This window comes from Ochotona princeps, chromosome X, assembly GCF_030435755.1.
Source record: "Ochotona princeps isolate mOchPri1 chromosome X, mOchPri1.hap1, whole genome shotgun sequence".
Classification (NCBI taxonomy): domain Eukaryota; kingdom Metazoa; phylum Chordata; class Mammalia; order Lagomorpha; family Ochotonidae; genus Ochotona; species Ochotona princeps.
In genome coordinates this window covers 7,980,675-8,003,600 of record NC_080865.1, presented here as the reverse complement: position 1 = coordinate 8,003,600, position 22,926 = coordinate 7,980,675, and the positions used below count along the sequence as shown (strand labels likewise).

The 22,926-nt window shown below is 42.3% G+C and overlaps 1 protein-coding gene across 1 annotated transcript in view; it reads right to left on the bottom strand.

Annotated features, from left to right (window-relative positions):
• DGKK (diacylglycerol kinase kappa) overlaps nt 1-15,448 on the bottom strand; it is a 113,974-nt gene extending 98,526 nt beyond the window's left edge. The window contains exon 1 of the mRNA XM_058658699.1: nt 14,768-15,448. Coding sequence (XP_058514682.1) covers nt 14,768-15,448 — 681 coding nt within the window. The remainder of the gene's footprint in view (nt 1-14,767) is intronic.
• Nucleotides 15,449-22,926: the final 7,478 nt, after the last annotated feature.

Below are 22,926 nucleotides of genomic sequence, written 5' to 3'. Positions count from 1 at the left end.
GGAATCAGCTCAAACTTCCTCAGAAACCAACTTGAAGAGGTTCAATCATTCAAATCATTCCCTAAAGTCTTTCAACCACCAAATGCAGCCAAATAAAAATACGTGCTAATTAAATATGGAATTAGGGTTTATTATTTTCACTAGCAAATATTAATTTTAGGTTTCACACAACATTGCTTTAAATAAGTTTGTCCTGTTTTTATTTGTGTGTGATTGTCTTATTTTATGTGAGTTTAATTTTATAAGACTCTTCCTATATTTTCTGGATGCAAGCAGGGTGTAAATTATAAATAAATAATAAAACAACAGATTAAATGCATGTAGAATTGGCTTTTATTTGCCTCATGTTTGGTTTACAAAACACTGAGGTCCTTTACAAAAGCAATGTGTATGGTACACTTATGCTGCATTTCTAGAACTTGGAACAATTTTGCTACTTTAAGTGATTACAGTGGCTTACAGTTACGTGTTAGCGTTCCCTTCATATTTTGGAAGTGGCGTTCTTGTTTAGAAATACAATCGTCAGTAATAAAATGATCCCTACAAAGACATTGAACAATCTACTCTGTCAGACACTTAAAACACCTCTTGCAGTGGGAGGAGGGAGAGAGGTACCCTTAAGAATGGCTATAGTTCCAAGAGAATATTGCTGATTCTCTGTAATTATCAGAAGCTGTATTATAAACCCTAATTTGCTTCTTAGCCTTGTCTAATGTCCTTGTACATCACTGGCCTCCTTGCTAAGCATTGTGTAATCAATAGGGAATGCAAGCACAAGTTCCAATTAGCTTATATGAAATCATTGGAAAGGTAACTTAATTGCAGAATTATTTTAGCAGAGACAAATGGAGCTGGTGCAATGGCTCGACTGGCTAATTCTCCACCTTGAAGCACTAGGATCCCATATGGGTGTCAGTTCATGTCCTGGCTGCTCCCTGCCTGTGGTCTGAGAAAGCAGTAGAGAATGTCCCAAGTCCTTGGGACCCTGACCCAAGTGAGAGACCTGGAAAAAGCTCCAAGCTCCTGGCTTTGAATGGGTTCAACTCCAGCACTTGTGACCATTTGGGCCATTTGGGAGATCTTTCTCTCTGTCTCTCTTTTCTCTGTCTTTCCAATAAGAATAAATCTTTCACAAACACACATATGCCCTTTCAGTGCCGGTGCTGTGACACTGTAGGCTAAGCCTCTGCCCGCAGCACCAGCATCCCTTATGGGTGCTAGTTTTAGTCCCAGCTGTTCCACTTCCCATCCAGCTCCCTGCTTGTGGCATGAGAAAACAGTGGAGAATGGCCCAAAGCTTTGAGCCCCTGCACCCTCATGGGGGACCCAGAAAAAGCTCCTTGCTTCTGGCTTTGGTTTGGCTCAGGCTATGGTGGCCATTTGGTGAGTGTGCCAATGGATGGAAGATTTCTCTACATCTGTCTTTCCCTCTGACTTTCAAGTAAAAATAAAATGAGTTTTTAATGATTTATTTTTTTTTATTGGAAGGCAGATTTACAGAGAGAAGGAGAGACGGAGAGACAGAAAGAAAGATCCTGCATCCTCCAGGTCACTCTTCAAGTGACCACAATGGCCAGAGTAGAACCAATCTGAAGCCAGGAGCCAGGAGCTTCCTCTGGGTCTCCCATGAGAGTGCAGAGTTCCAAGGCTTTGAACTGTTCTCGATTGCTTTCCCATCCAACAAGCAGGGAGCTGGAAGGGAAGCAGAACAGCAGGGACACAACTGAGGCCCAAATGGGATCCCAGTGGTTGCAATCAATTGGGTCCAAAATAAAATAATTTTATATTTTATACATTTTATAGTACATTTAATTTTATTTTCTACTTATTTTATATAAAATTATATAATGATATTTGTATTATGTAATAATTATACAAATTATATCATTATATCTAAAATATGTAAATATAATATATAAATATATATTTTATATTTTATTATATATAGTATTTACCTTTTTACCCAGTGTGATAAAAAATATATAGAGAGAGTGATAGCCCATTAACACACCCCTCACATCAGCTATTTGTAATACTAATCAACAGCCCTGTAGTGGTTGCAACTCATCAGTCAGATGAAATGCTGGGTTTTGTCACTCACCTTCGGAGTTCCAAGTAGAACTTGTGCCACCTATTTGATCTTCAGCAAGATTTCAATTTATAACTTCTGGTCACATCAAAATGTTGCTTTTAATAACTCCGTATACCACCACCTCAATCTTGTGTCTCCAGGCTCTGGTCTTACCTTGCCCAGTTTAAGCATAGTCTCACTTCTACTTATATCTTCAGTGGCACTACATTGTTTAATACTGACTTTCTGTCTAGGTTCCAGGGGGATACATGTTACCCACTTCAAACAACTTATTTCATTGTTCCCCTAAACTTTGTAGATCAAAGAAGAGTGTTTCATTATCAGGCAATCTTCCATATTTGACCTAAATCCATTCTGAAAACTTGCTAGTGAATTTTGGATCACAAAAGTCTGTATTGCTATAATTTTACTTAAAAATGTAATAATACATTCCCATTTCCTCTTACAAATCCAGCTATTTTCTGCAAGTACCAACAGAACACTCTTAAATACACATGTAGCAACCCTTCAGATATCTATCACACTGTATAACATTTGTCTATACTCCTGAGCAACGGTAGTTTTTCTACTTTCTACTTGTTGATTTTTTAATGTAGTGTGGGGTTAAGCTTGTGATTATAAAGTTGAAAGTATGCCATTATAATTTAAATAGTAAGGTGAAAGAAAGAGAGAGGATAGCACAGAGCGGGAAGTATCATTGTGTTCTTAAAACTATATGCATGAAAAATGTCCCCTTTATATACATAAAAATTTAAGAAATAGAAAAGCATCAATTATCTCACTGTTGAATAGTTAATGAGCCAATTAGCATATATGTTCGCATATAGTTCACAATGGTGCCTCACTACACCAGATACCAAGAAATAAACAAAAAGAAATTTTTCAAGTTGCTTAGAAATGTCTTTTTTTTTTTTCTTTCTGTTATTAGGAGACAAGAGAGATGAACCATTAAAATCTTTAGGGAAAGCTGTTGTGGGTTAGCAGATTTATCTGCATCCAGGATTTGAGTGCCAATTAGAATCCCAGCTGCTCTGCTTCTGCTGCAGTTTCCTGCTTGTACCTATGGGAAGGCAATGGAGGGTGGTAGGAGTCCCTGGTACCATGTGGGAGAACTGGATGGAATTTCTAGCTCCTGCCTTTGACCAGGTCCAGCCCCAGTCGTTGTGGCTGTTTGTGGAGTGAACCAGGAGATGGAACCCCCTTGTTCGCTTGCTCTTGCTTCTTGCTTTGATTCTCAAGTAAAAATACATATATATATATACACACACACTCAGTGCTAATGAAGAATGACCTTATGGCAAAGTACACTTTCTATCAGGAAATTTTAGAAAGAGGACTCACTACTGAAAAACAATATGATTTTAAAAACCATGAAGAGAGCCACTAAATGACTGCATTGATTCGGTGTGAAGCCCAAATAAAAAGTTCTGGAGATGTCACCAAGTTGAATAAATTAAAGCAGAAGAAACCAAAGCAATGTCAAAATGATTATTTTAATTACTTTCAGCAAGCAGAGTAAGTAGCTTGCTGCTAGTGAAAAGAAAGGGACAACAAAAAAGCTAGGCTTTTTTACTCAAGCCTGACAAGGAGGAAGTTGTCACAGTAAACATCAATTAGGGTTATTGAGAAGGGTACCAACTTTGCTAATTTTCTGAAATCAAGACTTGTTCTGTAGTTTCATTTACTTTTCTCTTTACTGTTTAAACTTAGTTGTTTTAATAACACTATACCACATTTTCTTTTGTGCTGCAAGGAATAAGCACAGTGAGTTAAATAAGCCCAGAAATAATTTGAGAGAACTTTAGAAAGTTCATGGAAAATGGAATTAAAAGATAAGTTTATTTTTGGTGCCAAAAATACTGAAAGAATTCATTATTAAATGAAATCCAGAGATAACTTAACTCTTGGAGTTGGGATTCAGGGGATGCTGCTATAAGCCCGACTCAGCTTCAGAATAGTGGAGACTCAAATGACAGAGCCCAGGGTTAATGAACATTTCCCCAATCTCAAGTCTCTTTACTCACAGCCAAGAAGCTTAACAATTTTCCTTAGTGAATCCATTTCATTTCTTGTCTCACACTGCAAAATCCCAAAAGAGAACAGGTAGAGGCATTAATTGCAGAAAAAGTGAAATGAATGAGTGCCCAGGATTGTGAATCCCCAGTGCACTCTGCAAAGATATTTCAGCTTCCTCCTACTCCTGAACACTGAGTCCATACTCAGTTCCTGGGCTATATTGCCTCTTGATTCAGAAGAATTCTACAAATCCCTTGGTGAAAAAGCTTCAAGTCTGTCTCAAAGCTGCACAGTGTCAGTTCAGAGCCTCATGCCCCTAGTTTTGTGCTTGAGGGAAATAGGGGTGGGAATTTCCATCCTTGGGGACCAATATTTCTTTTACAGGCTTTTTAAAGCAAGAGAGTTAAGCAGTAAATGCCTATAATGCTCTGGAAGATGTAAGTGCAACAGACAAGACTGAAAATTCTCATTTTAATAATGCATTTCACTTGCCTTTTAAATTACTGATTCAACCTTGATTGGATTGAATAGATTAGTGACTTTCAATTTTCTACCACACTTGCTTAATGAAAGCTGAACAAACTGAATATCTATCCTCACAATTGTTGGTGATGTCCTCTCATACACTTATTCCCTTCTAGGTAGGAGGTACTCAGGTGAGCATTTTACCTATCTTTGTATTAAGAGACAAGTGTCAGTTATTTGCATATGGTTTAAAATCACCCAATCAGTCTCATAAATCAAGTTTTTCTTTTGGGGAATGTAATAGGGGGTGAGAAGGTTGACTTTTTTTGAAAGATCTATTTTTGATTCATTTGAAAAATAGAGTAACAGAGATGGAAGGGGGCGGGGCAAGAGATCTCCAATCTTTTTAATCACTTCTGAAATGGTCACTGCAGCCAAAGCTGTACCAGGCTGAAGCCAGGAGCCAGGAACTCCATCTGGGTCTCCCACAAAGGTGACAGGGGTCCAAGCACTTGGACCATCTTATGTTGCCTTTCCACACCCATTAGCAGGGGTGCCAGATGGAAAGTGGAGCAGCCAAGATTCAAATAGGAGCTTATTTTAGGACATTAGCATGGCAAAGCAGCTGTTAAATTTGCTCTGCCACAATGTTGGACTCTTGACTAGATAAATTTTAAGAGAAAATTAAGCGTTTTCTAGTACTTAATATGAATTGCATTGAACAAGAGGTATGGTTAACAAGAGATATGCACATGGCCCAGGGGTTAAAATGCTGCTTGGGATGCCCACAAGCTCTATAGGAATGCCTAGTTCCACTAGTGGCTCAACTTCTTATTTCAGCTTCCTGTTAAAGTGCATCCTGGGAAGGTAGCAAATGATGACTTAAGTACTTGGGATTTCCTGATTCCTAGTTTCAGCTTGGCCCAGTCCAGCTACTGATGGTATTTAGAGTGTTTTAATAAAAAGATACTTACTGAGGGAATTGGCTATTAATAGTGAGTACCTCAGCATTGTGCCTGCTAAAGGAAATAGTCACTACCTGTATATCTGTTTTAGTAGTTGGGTGTTTGATTTAGTAATTTTGCTTAAGCAAACATGTCCAAATGATTTTGTTCAACTCGTCAGTGCTAAGGACAACATTAAGCACATACCAGTTAGAGTAGCTACTCAATCTAATTTTCAAAGAAACAATGAATTGGAAATTTAGAAAAACATTAATTGAGCATAGTCTTTGCCTATAAACGTGGCTTGCAAATTTCACGGATTTGTGGAAATCAACTCTTTTATCACCCCTACAAGACTCCGAAGCCAGCACATGCTGAAACAGCCACTGCAAGATGGACTAGGCGAGGTAGGAACTTGTGTCTAATTGAAAGTTAATAGCCAGGGTATTGCTGTTTTAATTTATTGTCAATTCTTGATTTTTATACTATTAGAAATAATGCTGCAGTTAATGTCCAAATTGTTTCTATTTGGCTTGGGATAAAGTTCTATGACTTTTTTTTTCCTCCAGCAGATTTGCCTTTCTAATTATTTTTTTCTTTCTTGGACTGTGTTTCTCTCATAAGTTCACAGCCTGCAAGATGGATGGGAAAGGTAACCAGAAATTGGCTGGGTCAGAGGGAAGTGGGCCTGGGGTTAAACCTACAGCACCCCTCAGCCTTATATCCTAGATTTCAGGTTCAATGGCACTGTTCAGGAGGGATATTACATTTTCTTTATACAATGCTTTGAGTCTGTAAAGGGAAGAGATGGAGAGTGCTCTTATCCTTAGAAGGCAGGCTTTTTCCCCCCTTTCTTTGTTGTTTCTTTTGAAAAATCTCTTTAAGGGAAGCAAGTTCAATGTTGTTAGTGAGGTTATGGTCACTAATAGATTGTATCTGACTTTCTTTTCTCCAAAACAAACAAACAAAACAATAATAAAACAAATACCCTGTTTTTGTTTTTTCTCCTGTTGGGTATGGAGAAGAATCATAAGTGACCTTTGAAAAGTTGAAGGTATCTCCTCTTACAATGGAAGAATTTTTCTTAAAACTTTTTTTCTGGGGTTTAGGCCTAGAGGATTTTTTAACGCTAGATTTAGGAGACTGAGGCTCAGGGTCTACTGGTTTTAGTGAGACTAGGCAGCTTTCCCTAGCAGGATTTTGTTTTGTATCTCAAAAGATATCATTTATTTGGGAGAAATTATGGAGACATCTCTCCTTAAAAATTTGTCTTTTCCTTCCAAAAGAATGAAGGAAAGAAAAAAACAGTGAAGCGTGGGAAAGAAATAAGGTGTGTGAGATTGGGTGATTATATATACATCTCCACCCTTCCATGTTGCAGAAGCTATAGGAAGAGACTCTTGAGGAAGAGGCTGACCTCACTGTGGGCTGGTCAGGAGTAATGCATTATCTTCCAGGAGGTGTTGGGGTGTGCTCCCTGAAAAGAATTGCTTCACTTTAGCCTTTAATAAATGATCCCTTATTTTCCTCTTCCTTGATTTTCCTCCTTCCTTCACACCTTCTCCTCCCCCTCCTCCCTTTCTATTCCTTCTCTCCTTTCCCTTTCTTTTTCTTTCCTTTTCTCTTGTTCTTGCTTTCACTCCAGTCTCCTTCCACCTCTCTTCTTTCCTCCTGCCCCTTGCCGCCTCCCTCCTTGTCTTCCCTTTTCTTCTTTCCTTCCCTTCCTTCTCCCTTCCTCTTCCATTTTCCTCCCTTCCTTTTCTCTCTCCCTTTCTCTTCCTCTCTCCTCTCACAGTATCTGATTGTCCGCCCCCTCTCTCTCCTGCTCTCTGTGTCTGTGCCCCTAGTCCTGTCTTCTCCCTTTCTTTGGCCTTGTTTTTCTTTTTTTGAGATAAATGTTTTGGGACTTTGACAACTTTTTTGTGGGTATCTTGGTATCTTTGTTCCTTTAAAAGGAAATATCTCATCAAGAATATTGCACTCATGTTCTTCTCTTTCCACTCACTAAATTCTAAATGCATTTACTTATTTAAAAAAAAAAAAGGGGGGAATAGGGCATTTGTGACTTTGTTATGGCTGAGTACACTTATCCTTAAGAGGACTTTTTTGACCTTGTTTCTGTCCCCTCCCTCATCTTTTCTGTTTATCCCCAATTTTAAAAAGCCCATACTAAAAATAAGGCTTTGGGGGCTCGGCATTGACACAGCAGGTTAAATTGCCTCTTACCAAGTAGGCATCCCACATTGGCATCACAGTTGGCTCAGTTCTTGATCCAGATCTCAGCTAACATGCCTGAAAAGGCGTTAGAAGACAGTCCAAGTACTTGGCTTCCTGCCACCCACATAGGAGCTCCACACAGGTGGAATTCTGGGATCCTAGCTCCAGCCCTGCTCAGTCCCAACTGCAGCTGTTTGTGACCATTGGGGAAAAAACAGTACATAGAAAATCACTCCGTCTCATCTTTCTCTTTCTCTCTCTTCCCTTCCTCTCTCTGTTTTCCAAGTAAATTAAACAACAAGCTATAATACTAAAAAGCAAGAAATATTTTGGGCTTTGTCAAAATTGAGCCAATTCCCACAAGAAGGATATTTATTTATGATTTGACAGGAAATTAATTAATAATGGTATGGTGTGTGTCAGTGGAAAGGATGTTTTCAATGACACATACACTTCTCCATTACTAATTTTTTTTAAGTCCTAAAATTTATATTTGAGAATAAAGTTCATGTGCTTTGGTCATCTGAAGAGGTATTTCTTTTGTTTCCTTTTTCTCTCTCTCCAGTATGAGAATTAAAAACTCAAGATATTTGGAAGGCTGGTGCTCAATTGCTGAATTGGCTAATATTTCACCTGCAGGTGAATATCCCATATGGGAACTGGTTTGTGTCCTGGTTGCCCCACATCCCACATGCAGCTCCCAACTTGTGGCCTGGAAAAGCAGTGGTTTGTTGGTGGCTGTGTGGGAAACCCATAGTCTGCTCCTGGCCCCAGCTTAGGATTGGCTCAGCTCCAGCCATTTTTGCCATTTCTGGAGTGAACCAGACAGTGGAAGATCTTTGTCTGTCTCTCTGTAAATCTGTCTTTCCAATAAAAATCAGTATGTCTTAATAAAAAGAGATTTGATAAGATCAAAATACTGTCCTTTAACTTTTCTTTTTTAAGTTAAATGTGTGTATCTTGGAGAAGGAAGGAATAGCAAATTTATTGCCTTTATTAATTTTGAGAATATCTGCCTCCAAAAAAGATACGATTTTGGGGCCTGGCATGGTAGCCTGGCATGTTCTCACCTTACATGTGCCTGGATCCCATATGGGTACTGGTTCATGTTCCAGCTGCTCCACTTCCCATCCAGCTCCCTGCTTGTGGCCTGGGAAAGCAGTCGAGGACGGCCCAAAGCCTTGGGACCCTGCACCCACATGGGAGACCCAGAAGAAGCTCCTGGCTCCTGGCTTCAGATCAGCTCAGGTCTGATGGTTGCAGTCAGTTGGGGAGTTAACCGGCAGACAGAAGATTTTTCTTTCTGTCTCTCTTCTCTTTGTAAATTTGCCTTTCCAATAAAAATAAATAAATCTTTAAAAAGATTGCATTTTTCTTTATTTTCTTAAGCAAAACTTGTTACATTGGAACCTTTGCAGACATCCTTAAGAAGATCTCCTTTAAGTTCCTTTTATGATTTTTTTTTCTTTTTGCTTTATTTTTGGGAGAATAGTAGGTTTGTTATCTTAACATTGGAGTACGATTATTCTTTAATTTTTAAAATTACAACTTAATTCATATGCCATAAAATGCATTGCTTTAATATGTACTATTCTGTGGGTTCTAGTGTATACCTAAGATTGTGCAACTTTTAGTACTGGCCCTAGAACAGCTTTATCATAGCCGAAAGAAACCTGTGCCCTTCAGCTATCATTCTGTTCTCATATTCCCCCAAGCCCTGGCAACCACTCATATTCAGCAAATTTCTAAGGATTTGCATCTTCTAGACGTTTTCTAGAATTCTAAAAAATACAAGGATTCTTGCAAAATTCCTGGAAAAAATTTTTAAAGTATTTTTGGTGCAAAAAAAATTGTAATCCATGCATATGTCCATCAGCATTGGAGGCTTTCAGAAAGTTCATGGAAATGTATAATACGAAAAAAAATTGGGCATGAATTTCAAATTTTTTTTGCACTCTGATGCAAAAAAAAAAAAACTTACTTTTTAATTCTATTCTATTTTCCATGAATTTTTTAAAGTACCCTCACAAAATTAGGGGACTTTGGTGAGTTCTCCGTTATTTGAATAATTTATTTTTGCCCCCATAATTTTCAGGATTGGGCTTGGGCCATATAGTATGAGTGAAGTCTATAAATTCCATGAAATGTTTAAAGTTAGAAATACCATTTGGTTAATATGATTTCTCTTTTTTCATTCCTTAAATTTTGGGAGGCAATTAAGGTTCATGTGATTTGATGGAGGCGGGGAACACTTTCCTTTAGCTTTTTTTCCTTAAAATGATTTTCAGAGGAGGAATATACTTCATTATCTGCAGCAACTCTCCCTTGTTCCCTTTTCTTAAAAATTTGTAAACTTGGTTTTCTATTTTGAGAGTAAGGTTTATTCGCTTTAGTGAGAATTGGACATTCACTTTTAGGAATGGCTGCCTTCTTTCTTTTTTGTAATCCTTAAAACTATTAATTTTTTTTGTTCTGCTGAGGGAATTATAGTCAGTGGCCTTGAGCAGGTTGGGCACCCTATGCTTAGCAATATTTCTGTTTATTTCCTTAAAAATAAAGCCTTTGTGCGTGATCCATTCAGGCTCAGGATCTCCTATTGCTTCTTCTCTTTCTGTCTCAGGTTCCTGTTCTAATGCTGTCCCCCTCTGGGAGCATCAGAAGTGGAACATCAGTCAGGGCTTTGAAAAAAAAAAATCAGAGCTCATGAAATGTCAGCTACAAGACTGTTCTTAGACAAATGAGAATCCTGTGTGTCACAGAAAGCTGATATTTTTAAAGTCCACAATAGATAAGTTAACCCTTGTATCAGATCCAATTAGCTGCCAGGTTTTGTTTTAGCCCTTCCCTCTCCTTCTGCTTCCTTGAGGGAATAAAAGGGTTAATAATGCAGAGGACAATATTCTGTACACTATAATAAAGTGCCATATGAGCAGAAGGAATTCTAGAATACCTACTGCAACTCCCCCTGAATGCTTTCTGGCCTCTGTGGATTCTTTCTGCTTTCCTTGGAAGCTCTTTGGATCATGTCTCATTCTTTGCTTTTGGGCTGAAATTCTTCAAAAGCCCCACTCAGAGGTTTTAATAAACACATCAGGACCATGCGCTCAAAAAGGAAAGATCACCGAGTAAATGCCTCATTATTTTTTTCTGGAACATCCGGTAATAAATGCTCTCAGACTATACGAAATAAATCAGATAGTATCATCAAAGGCTGGCAAGAAGGAGGCAAAGAACCCAAGAGCAAAGAAAGTAATTTCATTCTGACCTTCAACAGGTTAAACGTTAGAATCTATATTCCCAAAGCTGCTTACAGTCACTGCAGATATTCTGTTTGCTTAGGAAAACAATTTATTGCCTCCGAAAGCAACCCACATCATCATTACATGGCTGCTGCAGGGACTGCATGAGATAAGGACACTTTCCAAGCCATTTAAAAAATTTTGTTAGTAATTTGCTTTTTAATTGTGGTTCCAATGTCCATTCTGAAACTGAAAAGATTGACTAAACTTCCTTGAGGACTATATATTCCAGGCTACTTAATCAAGCATTTACTTCTCACTCTGAAACCAATGAGAGCACACTCTTGTTAATTCATAGTGGTAGCCTCTATGTTGCTAAAAAACGAAATTGATACAGTTCAGTCTTTAGCAAGTATTCTTTGAACACAGAAAAGGAAGTGTGCATTGTGTTAGGCACCAAAAAAGACAGCCTTCATTTTTTGAGACGCTCAGAAATAGTTAAGAGTCATTCAGGCAACACTGACCAGACATAAGGTACATAAATGGTTGCTCTTTTGTAAGAAAAAGATGATCAGCTTTGTATACAATAACTGTTCTGTTATGGTTTAGGGATAATGGCCATTACTGTGTAATTATCAGCAGGGATACCCAAATGCTTCCATCTTCCAAATAAAAGACATAAAACTGTGTTTCTCCCCAGATTTGCATCAATCATTTGTACGCTGTGATTGTAATTTCATAGTTGATCAATACCTAGTGAAAAAACACAAACTACCACTCTTTGAGTAGAACACAGGAGAAAGAATTGTGATTCATTTTATGTAGACCCCATGCCCCCAAGAGAGTTACAGCATTGTTAAAGAAACAATCACACATCTTTACTTACGCTTGCTGCTACTAGATGGGAGATCATGGCTCATTTCCTGGGAATCAAAACATTTTAGAAAGGAAGGCAATAGGTTTGCTTCACACACTGTGTTACCCTTGCTTGTGGCTATTTGGAAAGAAAACATGAACCTCCTTTTCTCATGTTTGACATAGAATTGTAACCAGTGGTTTCTGAAATGCTAGTAAAACCCCAAAAGCAAACAGACAACAGGTTGGAGATGCTGATTTTTTTTAAACTGCAAAATTATCCAGGAAAAACTTTCACTCACATTTAGGCATCCAGTTTTGCTTCTTTAATCCTTTGAATTAGCAGGTAAGACCCATACTTGCTATGAAGGATTTTGTTGTATGATGACATGTGCATTTTGTTCTCTTTGTTGTGTGTGTGCATATGTGTGGATGGGGGAGGGGGTGATGGGGAAGCAAGGTAGTTGCTTTTCCCCATGTTTGCCTCAAGGAGGCAGTGTTTGAGAACAATGCCATTCAGCTAAGATGGCAATCAGTTTGCCTTGAATGTTACAGTGCCAGTCAGCAGGTTACAGGTGCTTTTGACTAGGGGAAGCAGAAGAGTATGATCTTATCACTTAAGATCAGATGTTCCCAACTGCACTGGAGACCAGCTGAATGGTGACATTGTAGCTGGTGGAGAATGGTCCAGTTTTCAGAGCATTTGCATCTTTCCAAATCCTTTAGAGTCACTGGGTGAGTTAATTTACATAGCCTTCTTGAGGCAGGGTCAATGGTCTTCTTGAGGGAAGGTCAATGGTCTTGATCTCTTTCTGTACATAACAGATTCCACAGTGTCTAGCTGGCTCTACCTAAGGCAAAGTGGAACATCTGGGGTCTGGATCTCACCTGCCAGGGAAGCCAAATGTCTGTGGCTCGGCTAGCCAGTATGTCTGAATGGACACTTCGTGGAAAAAGGTGAATTACTTTCCGGCACCTTGATTCTCATGTATCTCGCTACAGACATTTTCTAATCAAGCTAGTAGGGTTTTTTTGTTTGTTTGTTTCTTTAATTTGGCTGTGGGGTGGGGATCTTTGCCTCCAGTCAGCCTTTCAGAGGCCAAAGGAGATGCCTTCACTGACTTTCCGGTTATTAAGCCCCCCAGGTGTTACTTTCCCAGCCATGTTCCCATAATTTCACACAACATGGCCACAGGTCAGGTGATTCCTGCTCATCTCCCTCTTAGTGGCTTCATGTGAACTCTTTCAGGAAGACTGGAACCCACACTCTAGTGCCTAGGGTGAGTACCCACATCTAATGGCCCCGCCCTTTCCTTCTTGAGGTCATTGCAGGCAAGGGCACCTGCACGAAGGGGAACAATCCGCCCCTCTCAAAGCAGTGTTGAATTTTTTTTTTTTTAAAAAAAGGTTTACCTGCATTCCTAGTGCCCTAACCTGTTTATTCATTTTGAAGTCTCTGTCCTTGTACCCACCCCACCCCCTTCTAGCATCTCCTCCCCCCGCCCCGTAAAACTTATTAGCTTCCTTCTTTACTAGTCATTCACCATTTCAGATGTTGTGCAAACTCAAACCTCCCTATTCAGAGCTCAGGAAGCCACCAGCCCTGCCATTTTGTATTGTCAACCTCTGTGGGTACCCCCTCCCAGGCCCCACCCTGCCCGTTGTGTATGCTACAAGTGTGAGGACCACAACGCCAGCGTTCCCGATTCATATCCCTTCACCCTGACAGGCAGTAGATAGGCAGGCGTCCTTGGTGTTCTGTGTCGTTTACTTCTGGGTGTAGCATTTGTGTGTATACTCCTGCAGAGGAAGCTATCTGCAGGTGTATGGGTGCATTATCACGACTTTCACGGTTCGGTTTAAGGAAAAGTTTAAGGGAAAGGAAGAGCAAGGGGAACTCAGAGAAAGCAAGAAAGAGAGACACTCCACCTGAAGAGCAAACGGGGTGTCAGGGAAAAAACCAAAAACCTTCCTCCCTCCTCCCCGTGGTGCCTGAAGATTCTCTACTCATTATCCACCCACCCCCCACCCCTTTCCCCGACTGAGTGCGTTGTCTTGGGCGGTTTCCCGGCGGGCTATCACACAGGATTCCCATTCACGTGCGGCTCTCAAATCCACACTCCTATTTTCTTTTCTCTAAGCTAGGGCTCTTGTACTATTCCGACTAGCCCCGGGGCGGGATGCGCGCCGTCCGCTGGTGACGCGGCACTTCGCAGTATCTCCGTGTTGCACCTACCTGCTGGGAAATCCTGCAGGCAAATGGAATGGTGGCTTCCACACACACCAGCTCTCCCCCTCCTCTCGGACGGACCTTGCCCTTCCCCTGCAGTGCGCGGGCGTTGCCCATCCCCTCATCCTCACCGCTGGTACCAGAGCCAGGCAGCAGGGCTGAGGGCACCCGGCACCTCCCTGGAGCGCGGCCGATTTTGCCCCAAGCTGAGGCGCCCCCTCCCCAGCCGCAAGGAGGGGGCCAAGCAGGCTGCGGCTCCGCGGCTTGGGCCTCTGCGGCAGTGACCAAGAATGTGTCCCACCTCCAGCACTCAGTCCCATCCAAATGTGTTCCCCCACACCCCATCCCCCGTCCGGCCAGCCTCAGACACTTCTCCGAGTCTTGTGCGCTTCCCGTAGGTGTCTTGCTCCTCTTTATCAAGATTTTGGCTCTCGCCGCACTGTCCACTTCTGCCCGAGGGGGAAATCTGCCCCGACTCCCACCCTTGCCTTTACCCGGTTTCTAGCCCCAAACTCTCGCTTACCACATGTTGCTTCCCGCCTCCCAACCGCTTCCCACTCCCCCAGATCTTCTTCTCGCATCTTTCTGAGCATCTTCACCAGCTAGTGGTACCCAAAGGGCATGCAAGGAACACCCTGAGGCTTGTGAGCTCCAGAGCCACCCAGCCTCCCCTTGCTCCTTCTCCCTGCCCTAGGAGGGTTTTCCTTACCTTTATTCGGGACCATGACACTGGCGTCCGGGGCGAGGGTAATGGCGAGGTCCTCGGACCTCTCTCTGGAACGGCCACCGGACACTGCAATGAGCATGGTGCTGGTGCTGGACTCGGCTTCGGACAGGACTGTGGGGCTGACTCCACGGCAGGTGTTGGGGTCGACTCTGGGGCCGCCTGTGTAGCAGGTTCTGGGACCCGCTCTGGAGCCAGTGCTGGGATTGGCTTTAGGATTTGTTCTGAAGCCAGGTCCCAGGCAGACTCTATGGCAGGTTCTGGGGTCAGTTCAGATGCCGGCTTGGAGACGGGGTCTGGGGCCGGCTGGGTGACAGGTTCTGGGGCCAGCTCTGGGGCCGGCTGGGTGACAGGTTCTGGGGCCAGCTCTGGGGCCGGCTGGGTGGCAAGTTCTGGGGCCAGCTCTGGGGCCGGCTGGGTGGCAAGTTCTGGGGCCAGCTCTGAGGCCGGCTGGGTGGCAGATTGGGGAGTAGTGTCCGGGCATGGTCCTGGAGTAGGCTCTGGACAGGACTCTGCGGCAGGTTCTGGCGAAGGTGCATGGGGTGGCAGAGGAGCCGGTGGTGGCGGTGGCGGCGGCCACGGCGGCGGAGGCTCTGGAGACTCCTCGGGCTGCTCTCCATCCTGCGGCTGGCCACTGCCCGGGGCCGCGGTAGCCCGGCGGTGCATTACCGCCGGCCCCTCGGGTCCGGGCTACTGGAGCCCCTCAGCTGGGAGCGCTAAAAAGCCTTCAGGGGGCCCCGCCTACTGCCCTCTGGCAGCCCCTTGCAGGCTGCCAAACTTTGCCCCAGCTGGCTCCAAGGCTCGCTCGGCTCTGAGGACTAGTGGGGGGCGCTCAGCATCTCAGAGCGCTGGAACACGCCCCTCGGTGAGCGCGCACCTCTTCGTAAGCAGCCACGAGCCCGAATGGGCGGGAAGCAAAGGGGGCTTGCGGAAAGCGGACTGGGCAGAGCGCTTGATGACCTCCTAGCGACGCGGGAAGGGGGGAGGAGGAGGGGGGAAGACAAACCGGGTAGGGGGGAATGGAAACTGATGGCTGGGGGTGGGGTAGGGGTGAGAAGGGGGGAGGGATTGGAGCCCTCTACTGCGTTTAACTCTTTGGTGACAAGAATGGACAAAAAGCCTAATAATAATAATAATAATAATAATAATAATAATAAACCTGACAAAAAATCCCCGAGGAGAAGTTGAGGGTCTTTACAAGGCCCCTGAATACCGAGCCAAGAGCTACAACTCAGAATAGCCTCCTTCTGCGTCTGTTCTGTCGCCTCACCTCACAGCAGGTGAGCCCAACCTCGGGACAAAATCTTGTCACCCCTTTCTCTCTATTCCCCCCACCCCCACCTCGCTTTGCAGGTCTCAACTGTCAAGTCCTCCGTTTTTCTACCTTGGGAAAACAACCTGCATGGGGAAGGGGTGGCTGCTGAAATCGCCTTTGGATTGAATTAAAATTAAAAAAAAAAAATGCGCTCCCATCCCCTCAGTTTTGTTTTCTCATTTCTGTGCTTAGCCAAATCTGATGATTTGGCCATTGGGTATGGGGTTGGGGATGTCTGCTTGGGCAAAGGTTGAGGACTGGAGAGGACTGGAGTCCGGCTTTGCGCAGCCTGCAGATGTGGCGGGAGAGGAAAGCGAGAGAGCCGGGGCAGCGGCAGCTGGACTGCGCGCCAGGGAGCTGAGGCTGCTTCGGGAGCTGCGGTTCTCTCTGAGCATCAGTTCAGCTCGCCTTGGCCAGGGAAAGCTGGCTTTTTTTTTTTTTTTCTTCTTTTTTCAGTTTAGCGCTACTTCCCAGGCATTGGCAGGACTTTTTGCTGAACTTGTTGGGGGAACTGGTTGTTGGGGGGTGTCGGACACCGGGTGGTTGGGTTAGAGAAAAATCACCGCCACATGCAATTTTCCCCTCATTCCCTCAAGATCTGTGACATGACGGGATGGAAGATATTTTTGGGAAAAATTCAGAGGGTCCTGGCAACAGCGACTGGGAGATTTAAAAAAAAAAAAAAATGTCTGCTCAGACCAAGACTTTTAGGAGCTCATTTAGTGCCCATTGCAATGCAAATTTGAGGACCCCCCCCCCATTAAGGCACTAAGCCACTGCTGGGGAAAGGGAAGGCGCAAGTGGCCAGTCTGGAGGCACACCGGCCACCTGATTTGAAATATCACAAGTGAATTTATCTCCCACACACCGTGCTGCAGCTGTGTATGTCAGCCTGCATTCTGCAGTGCCAACCCCCATCTCTCCTCCCAGACCATTATCCCCTACTAGTCCCTCTCCTTTTGCCAACTTACAGTGACCTGCCCGTGATGTTTTAGAGACCTAAGCATTTCCCTCTTCCTACCCTACATCTCAGCAGGAAAAGAAAACAACAACAATAACAATAACAACAACAACAAAAACACCATAGAACACCCTCTCCCTCCTAGTACCACAACCTCATTCCCACCGCCTGCCAAAGATCAGAATCTCTGATGGCATCTACAAATCACAGACCCTTGCAGTAGCATTGAAACCCAAGCCCACCCTTTCTGAAATGTGTTCACTGGCGTGGCAGCTACTAAACTAGTACAGAGACCAGTCTTACACTCTGGACATGAGGAAGCCCCAGAGGTAGTGAGCCTTACCTTGCTGCCCTGGAAAAAAAGCTTTAGGAGTATAAAAAGGTTGGGCCCTCCAGTAGACAGTTTCTCCTTTCTCCTATTGCACACTCAAGCAGCCAATTGGCTTTTAACCCTCAGAGTTCAGGACTAAGGAATACAGGTGCCAGATCTGATCAACCAGTAAGTGCAGGCTTGGAGCTCACTTCTCAGACTTTCTGATTTTGGAGAAATGGTCCCAAAAAGGGGGGGAGAAAAGGGGGCAATATTCCATGTTAGAATCTTACTTTGCACTAAACCCTGACATATAGTTAGAAGGGCTGGAAGCTGAGCAGTCAGACTAAGATGGCCTTCCGGATGAGAGAGTAGTGGAGTAGGGTTTGGCATAGACATTGGGTTGCCGAAAAGGACACCACCAGGGGACAAATTGGAACTATTGATTTACATCAAAACTCATGTCTGTAATTCTATGCTCGATCACAGTATGTGCAAAATTTATGAGACAAGCCCTTACTTCCAGGTCAGACTGAAGTTGTTTGTGTGTGGCTTTTGTGGATTGCTAGAGATACACTGCTTGAGCTCTACTATAATTAGTTTGGGGAGGTTTAAATTATTTCTCAACACATCGCAAGCCGTTTTGTTACCTTATGCCATGGTAAAGGATTTTTTTCCCCTTTCCACTGTCTTCTCAGTTCAGTATTGAAATATCACGCTTTCATTCATGGCGGGTGGTATTGGTGGAAGATTGATGAGACTGGCCAATCAGTGCTTACTCCAGGAAGGCCACTTTGCAATAACTAATTTATACCTCTCTCTCTCCCTTAACCTGTTAGTTTAACAACAGAAAACACTTTACATAGATTCTTGTGTCTTTTCATCAAAACCTTAAACCACAGGGCTGAGGCCACAGTAAGTATTCAAAAAATGTTGTTAAATGAATGATTCATTGCAGGTTACTGGTTAGAGTGTCTTTTTTTTTTGCATTGCTATTAGCAGCATTTTATATTTCATATGATTAATGATCTCCTAAAAGGCTCTTTTCTAATTGAACAATGCTGATAAAAAGGTCAGGAGCTATGTAAGAATTTCTTCAACTAGTTTAACCAGAAATGGTAACCATCTCCACAGAGGCTTGGGTGGACACGAGTCTCGATATCACGTGGCAAACATGGTCCCTAGCCTGGGGCTTCAGAATATGTTATGTAAGTTACCTGGGGCTGGGTGAAGGGTGCATCAGTACAGTGAGCTCATATCTTTTGAGAGTGAGCTGCATTACCATTTTGCCAGCATTTACCCTGATGCCACCCCCCCACACACAAATACATTCAAGTCATCATGGAGATTTTTTGATTTCTGACTTATTGGGACTTCCAAAAAAGTAGAGACATATAGCAAAACTAAATATCTTTTCTACTTTCTTTCTTTCTTTCTTTCTTTGGTGCCTTTTCTTTAAAGAATGAGAGAAAAAAAAGGGAAGAGAGAGAGAGAGAGAGAGAGAGAGAGAGAGAGAGAGAGATTGTGATACTAGAATGGAAATCCTATCCTCTTTGACCAATAGTTTCAAATTCCTAAAGTCCCCCATTTTAGACAAATTTGAGAAGTAAGTGCCTCTCCTAGGTTTCAGCAGTCATCAAACCGCCGCCCATCTCTCATTTCAGTAAGATACAAATCCAATGCAGCAACCCATATAACAATCTGCTAAACAAAATGGGGAGATGTGATGAACAGCATATAGGAAGAAGGAAGAGGATGTAATTAATTTAGATGGGATTAAAATGCAAACCCATTAGCCTTCACTCACTCAGGTCTCCTAGGATTTACTTGATAAGGGATTGGGGAGCTTGAAAGTTAATATCTTGCATTCATATCAGGTCTTTGGATTTTTGAAGTACTTTCACATATATTATCTCACTTGAGCCTCACAACAAATGTGTGAGGTGAGCAAGTCTGGTCTTCCATTGCACACTCCCTCCCCCCTAACCTTTTGTAGAAGAGAACACACCAGTCCAGTGAGATTAAGTGTCAAGTCTTAGGTCACAGAGATAATTAGTGGTGGAACAGACATTTAGAACTTGTGGCATTCAACTCCCAGCTGAGGGAGGCAGAGCACAGTACTGTACCAGGGCTGGGGGGTGTTGTCAGACAGGGGCTGTGAAATCCTCTTTGTAGCACAGTAGGAAGCCTGCTTTAATGGCCTTTTCTTTCATGCATTTGTAAGAGGAGTAGAGAAGGACTCCAGCAATTTTACAGATTCATTCATTCTCTCTCTTTTTCTCCCCCTCTGCTCCTCTTTTTCTCTCCCCCCTAATGGTTAGCTGTCTGTAACCAAGCTCACTATTGGAGCTACCTACTTAGAAGAGCATTTTTGAATATGTATATGCTACACTAATCCACCCAACTGCATTTGTTTTACTGGTTCTATTTTTATATTTGGGGGCGGGGAGTAAAGAACTGCAGAGATAAGATGCCTCAACTGCCAGTGTGAGTTGCAAGTATCCCTGTTAGGTGTCCTAAAGAAGCAAGGAAAGGGGGCAGAAATATTAGAAATGACTCTTTCTACAAGAACCATTAGGACATGGATGCTGAAGTAAAATAAGCGCAGGAGAAAATTATTCCAAACACGGATGTCAGTTTATGATTATGATGCCACACTTTATCCTTTTTATGGGGGTGGCGGGGGTGGGGGCGATGTGGTTAGGATTCAAGGACAAAGTGGAACATGACTTTGCAAAGGAAGTCACGAAAGCTGGCCTGAGATTAAGGTTCTACCATTCAACTCACAGCATGGCAAACCACTTAACATCTCTGGTCTTCAAGTTTTCTCATCTGAAAAGCAGGAGTAGGCAGAAAGTTCAATTTGACCAGTTAGCTCTAAAGTCTGTTCTAGCGAGCACTATCAGTGATTTTCTCAGTGAAATTAGGGATAGCTTCTTGAAGAAACCATACAGACTTTTTTGTAAACATTTTATATTTTATTTGAAAGGCCAATTTATACCAGGGTGGGGAGAGAGGGGGAACGGATCTTCCATCCTGGATGAGTCCCCAAATGGTCACACTGGTCAGCTCCTTGGCAAGGCAAAGTCAGGGACATGTAACTTCATCTGTGTCTCCCATGTGGGTGGCAGGAATCCAAGGACTGGGCTACCTTTTGCTATTTTCACAGGAGCATTGGAGGGGGCTTAGATTGACAGTGGAGCAGTTGGAACATGAAAGGGAGCTCATATAAGATGATGCTGGTCCTGGATGGTTGCTATCTTGAAGTGGGTTTTGAATGATGCAGTTGATATAGATCAGTAAGGAGGAAGTACAAAGACACTATATGCAAGGAGAGGAATAAGAAGAAAAGCTTGGTGGTGACAATGAGCCAGACTGGTTGAGGTATTAAGGATTAATGAGAGAGTAGGTTAGAGTAAAGTAAATGAAAAGGATAAAAGGGAATGTGAAAGATTTTGAGTGACAGATTGAAGAATTTGAAAATTTAGTTTTTAGGTAATTGGAAACCGATGAAACTTGTTTGAGTATAAGGGTGGCAATACAAAACCAATTGGTGAAAAAATTATCTTTGACAGTATACTTCTACTAATGGATCCTTGATAGAAGAGTTTGGAAGAGTTTACAAACCTATTATGTTCCCCTTGGGGAATTCAAGGTCACTTGTGAAATCATGGTTCTTGATTTTTGCTGCAAACTCAAGTCTCAAGTTGTATTGCCAAGATTTTTGCCAAGGCCATTGGCCTGACCTGCTTAACCACCTGCCTATACATTTGGATTCAGTCCATAATGGGTCATTTGGCTTCCGTGGACTCAACATGCTAATGGAATTCCTAATTTGAAATTCTAACTGATGGTGGATGACCAGGGGATGAGAGAAAGGTCTTTGTAGTTAGGCAGGAGTATCTTGGTTGTGAACCTGAAACCATATTAAGAGATGGAGAATAGATTGAAAGAGGATGGGAAAAAAAATGAAACTTTGTAGAATCTGACTTTGCTATGGCTTAGATGTGAGAAATTGATATGAAACAGTTATCTAGTCTTGACCTATTAAGGTTCTAAACTGAGCTTGGATTAATAGGAGAAAGGAGATTACTTTCATGACATAGTGGGAAAAGTGATCGAATTTTTGTGTGATGGATCACAAGTGTGTGTGGAAGGAGGTGGAGGTGGGGCAAGGGAGAGACTGCAAACTGGATAGTGTCTCTGACATTATGGTGTTTAGAAATAGTAGCAAAGAATCTGTCTTACAACCCTCATGGTGTACAAATAATGAAGGCAGGTGGACACTTGCAACACTCATTGATATTTGTGTGTGTGTGTGTGTGTGTGTGTGTCCTCTTATCCAAAAAGGGGAAAGTATAATTTCTGTAAGAATTCTCCTTGCACTCCACCATTCTCCACAAATACTTCTGACACTAACCTATGGGTGGAAAGAGGTAGAGAAGGGAGAAAGGAATTTAAGAAAAAGAGCATTTAAAAGAATTGCTGTGATGATAAGAATTAAAAAGAAATGTGGCTTCTTTCCTGTCAAAGACTCTTCCATCATGTTCCTAGCTGTCCCTTTTGCTCTTCTCCTACCGTTCTATTCCTTTACTGAGAATTAGCACAAGTGCACAATTGATCAACATTTTAGTAAGAGGCATCTCAGGGAAGTCTTATACACGTTTAAATTGATTTCCAAAGATAGGTTGTCATATAACTCAGTTAGTTGTCTTGGGTGGAGATTAAAGTGTAAAACAGTCATCCCTGGGACTTTTCTGTTATCATCCACCTTTTTTAAGTCCTTATCCTCTAGTTGTGACTTTTGTGGCTTATGGTCACTGCCACTTCTGGTGATACTTATTCTTGTCAAGCACATTCCATATTCAAAAACTGAGCGGAGTGCCTCCTAACTTCATAATATAAGACCCTTTTCAAACTAAGACCAAGGGCCTTAACATGTTCCTAGGAAAAAAACTGAAGCACAGAATGTTTGGGGATTACTTCACTCATTGCACAACTAATTGTTGAATACTAAATGCGTGCTAGACACTTGTTTGCATTCTGCAAATTCACTAATAAATAAGATATCATCCAGGCTGAATAAGATTTGTGACAATACACAATGCAGACATTAAGTATCCTGACATTGGAGGTATTGAAACTAGTTTTTATGTTCTAAAAATTCACTTTCTATTCATTTTCATAAACACAAATAGTTGTCACAGCCTTTAGTCCCTGCATTTCCTTCCCAGGAGGAACTACTTTCAACTCCTTTACATAAATAATGCTTGTTCATGGTTTTTCGGATTAGAATATTGTATACAAGAGAAGAGTTTAGGTCATATCAATATCAGCACTCATATATGCACAAACACAAACACAAACACAGACTTTCTATTCCACCACTCCTCCTGCACATGTTGTGCATAATTTTAATCAAATCAATATTTGGTGTTTATATTGTTATCGCTCTGAAAATTCAATTCACAGCTAAGTTATACAGCACATTATAATTGCTTTTCCTTCCTAACACACCTGCTTGTTTTTAATGGAGTTGATAATTGTCTTATTTATTC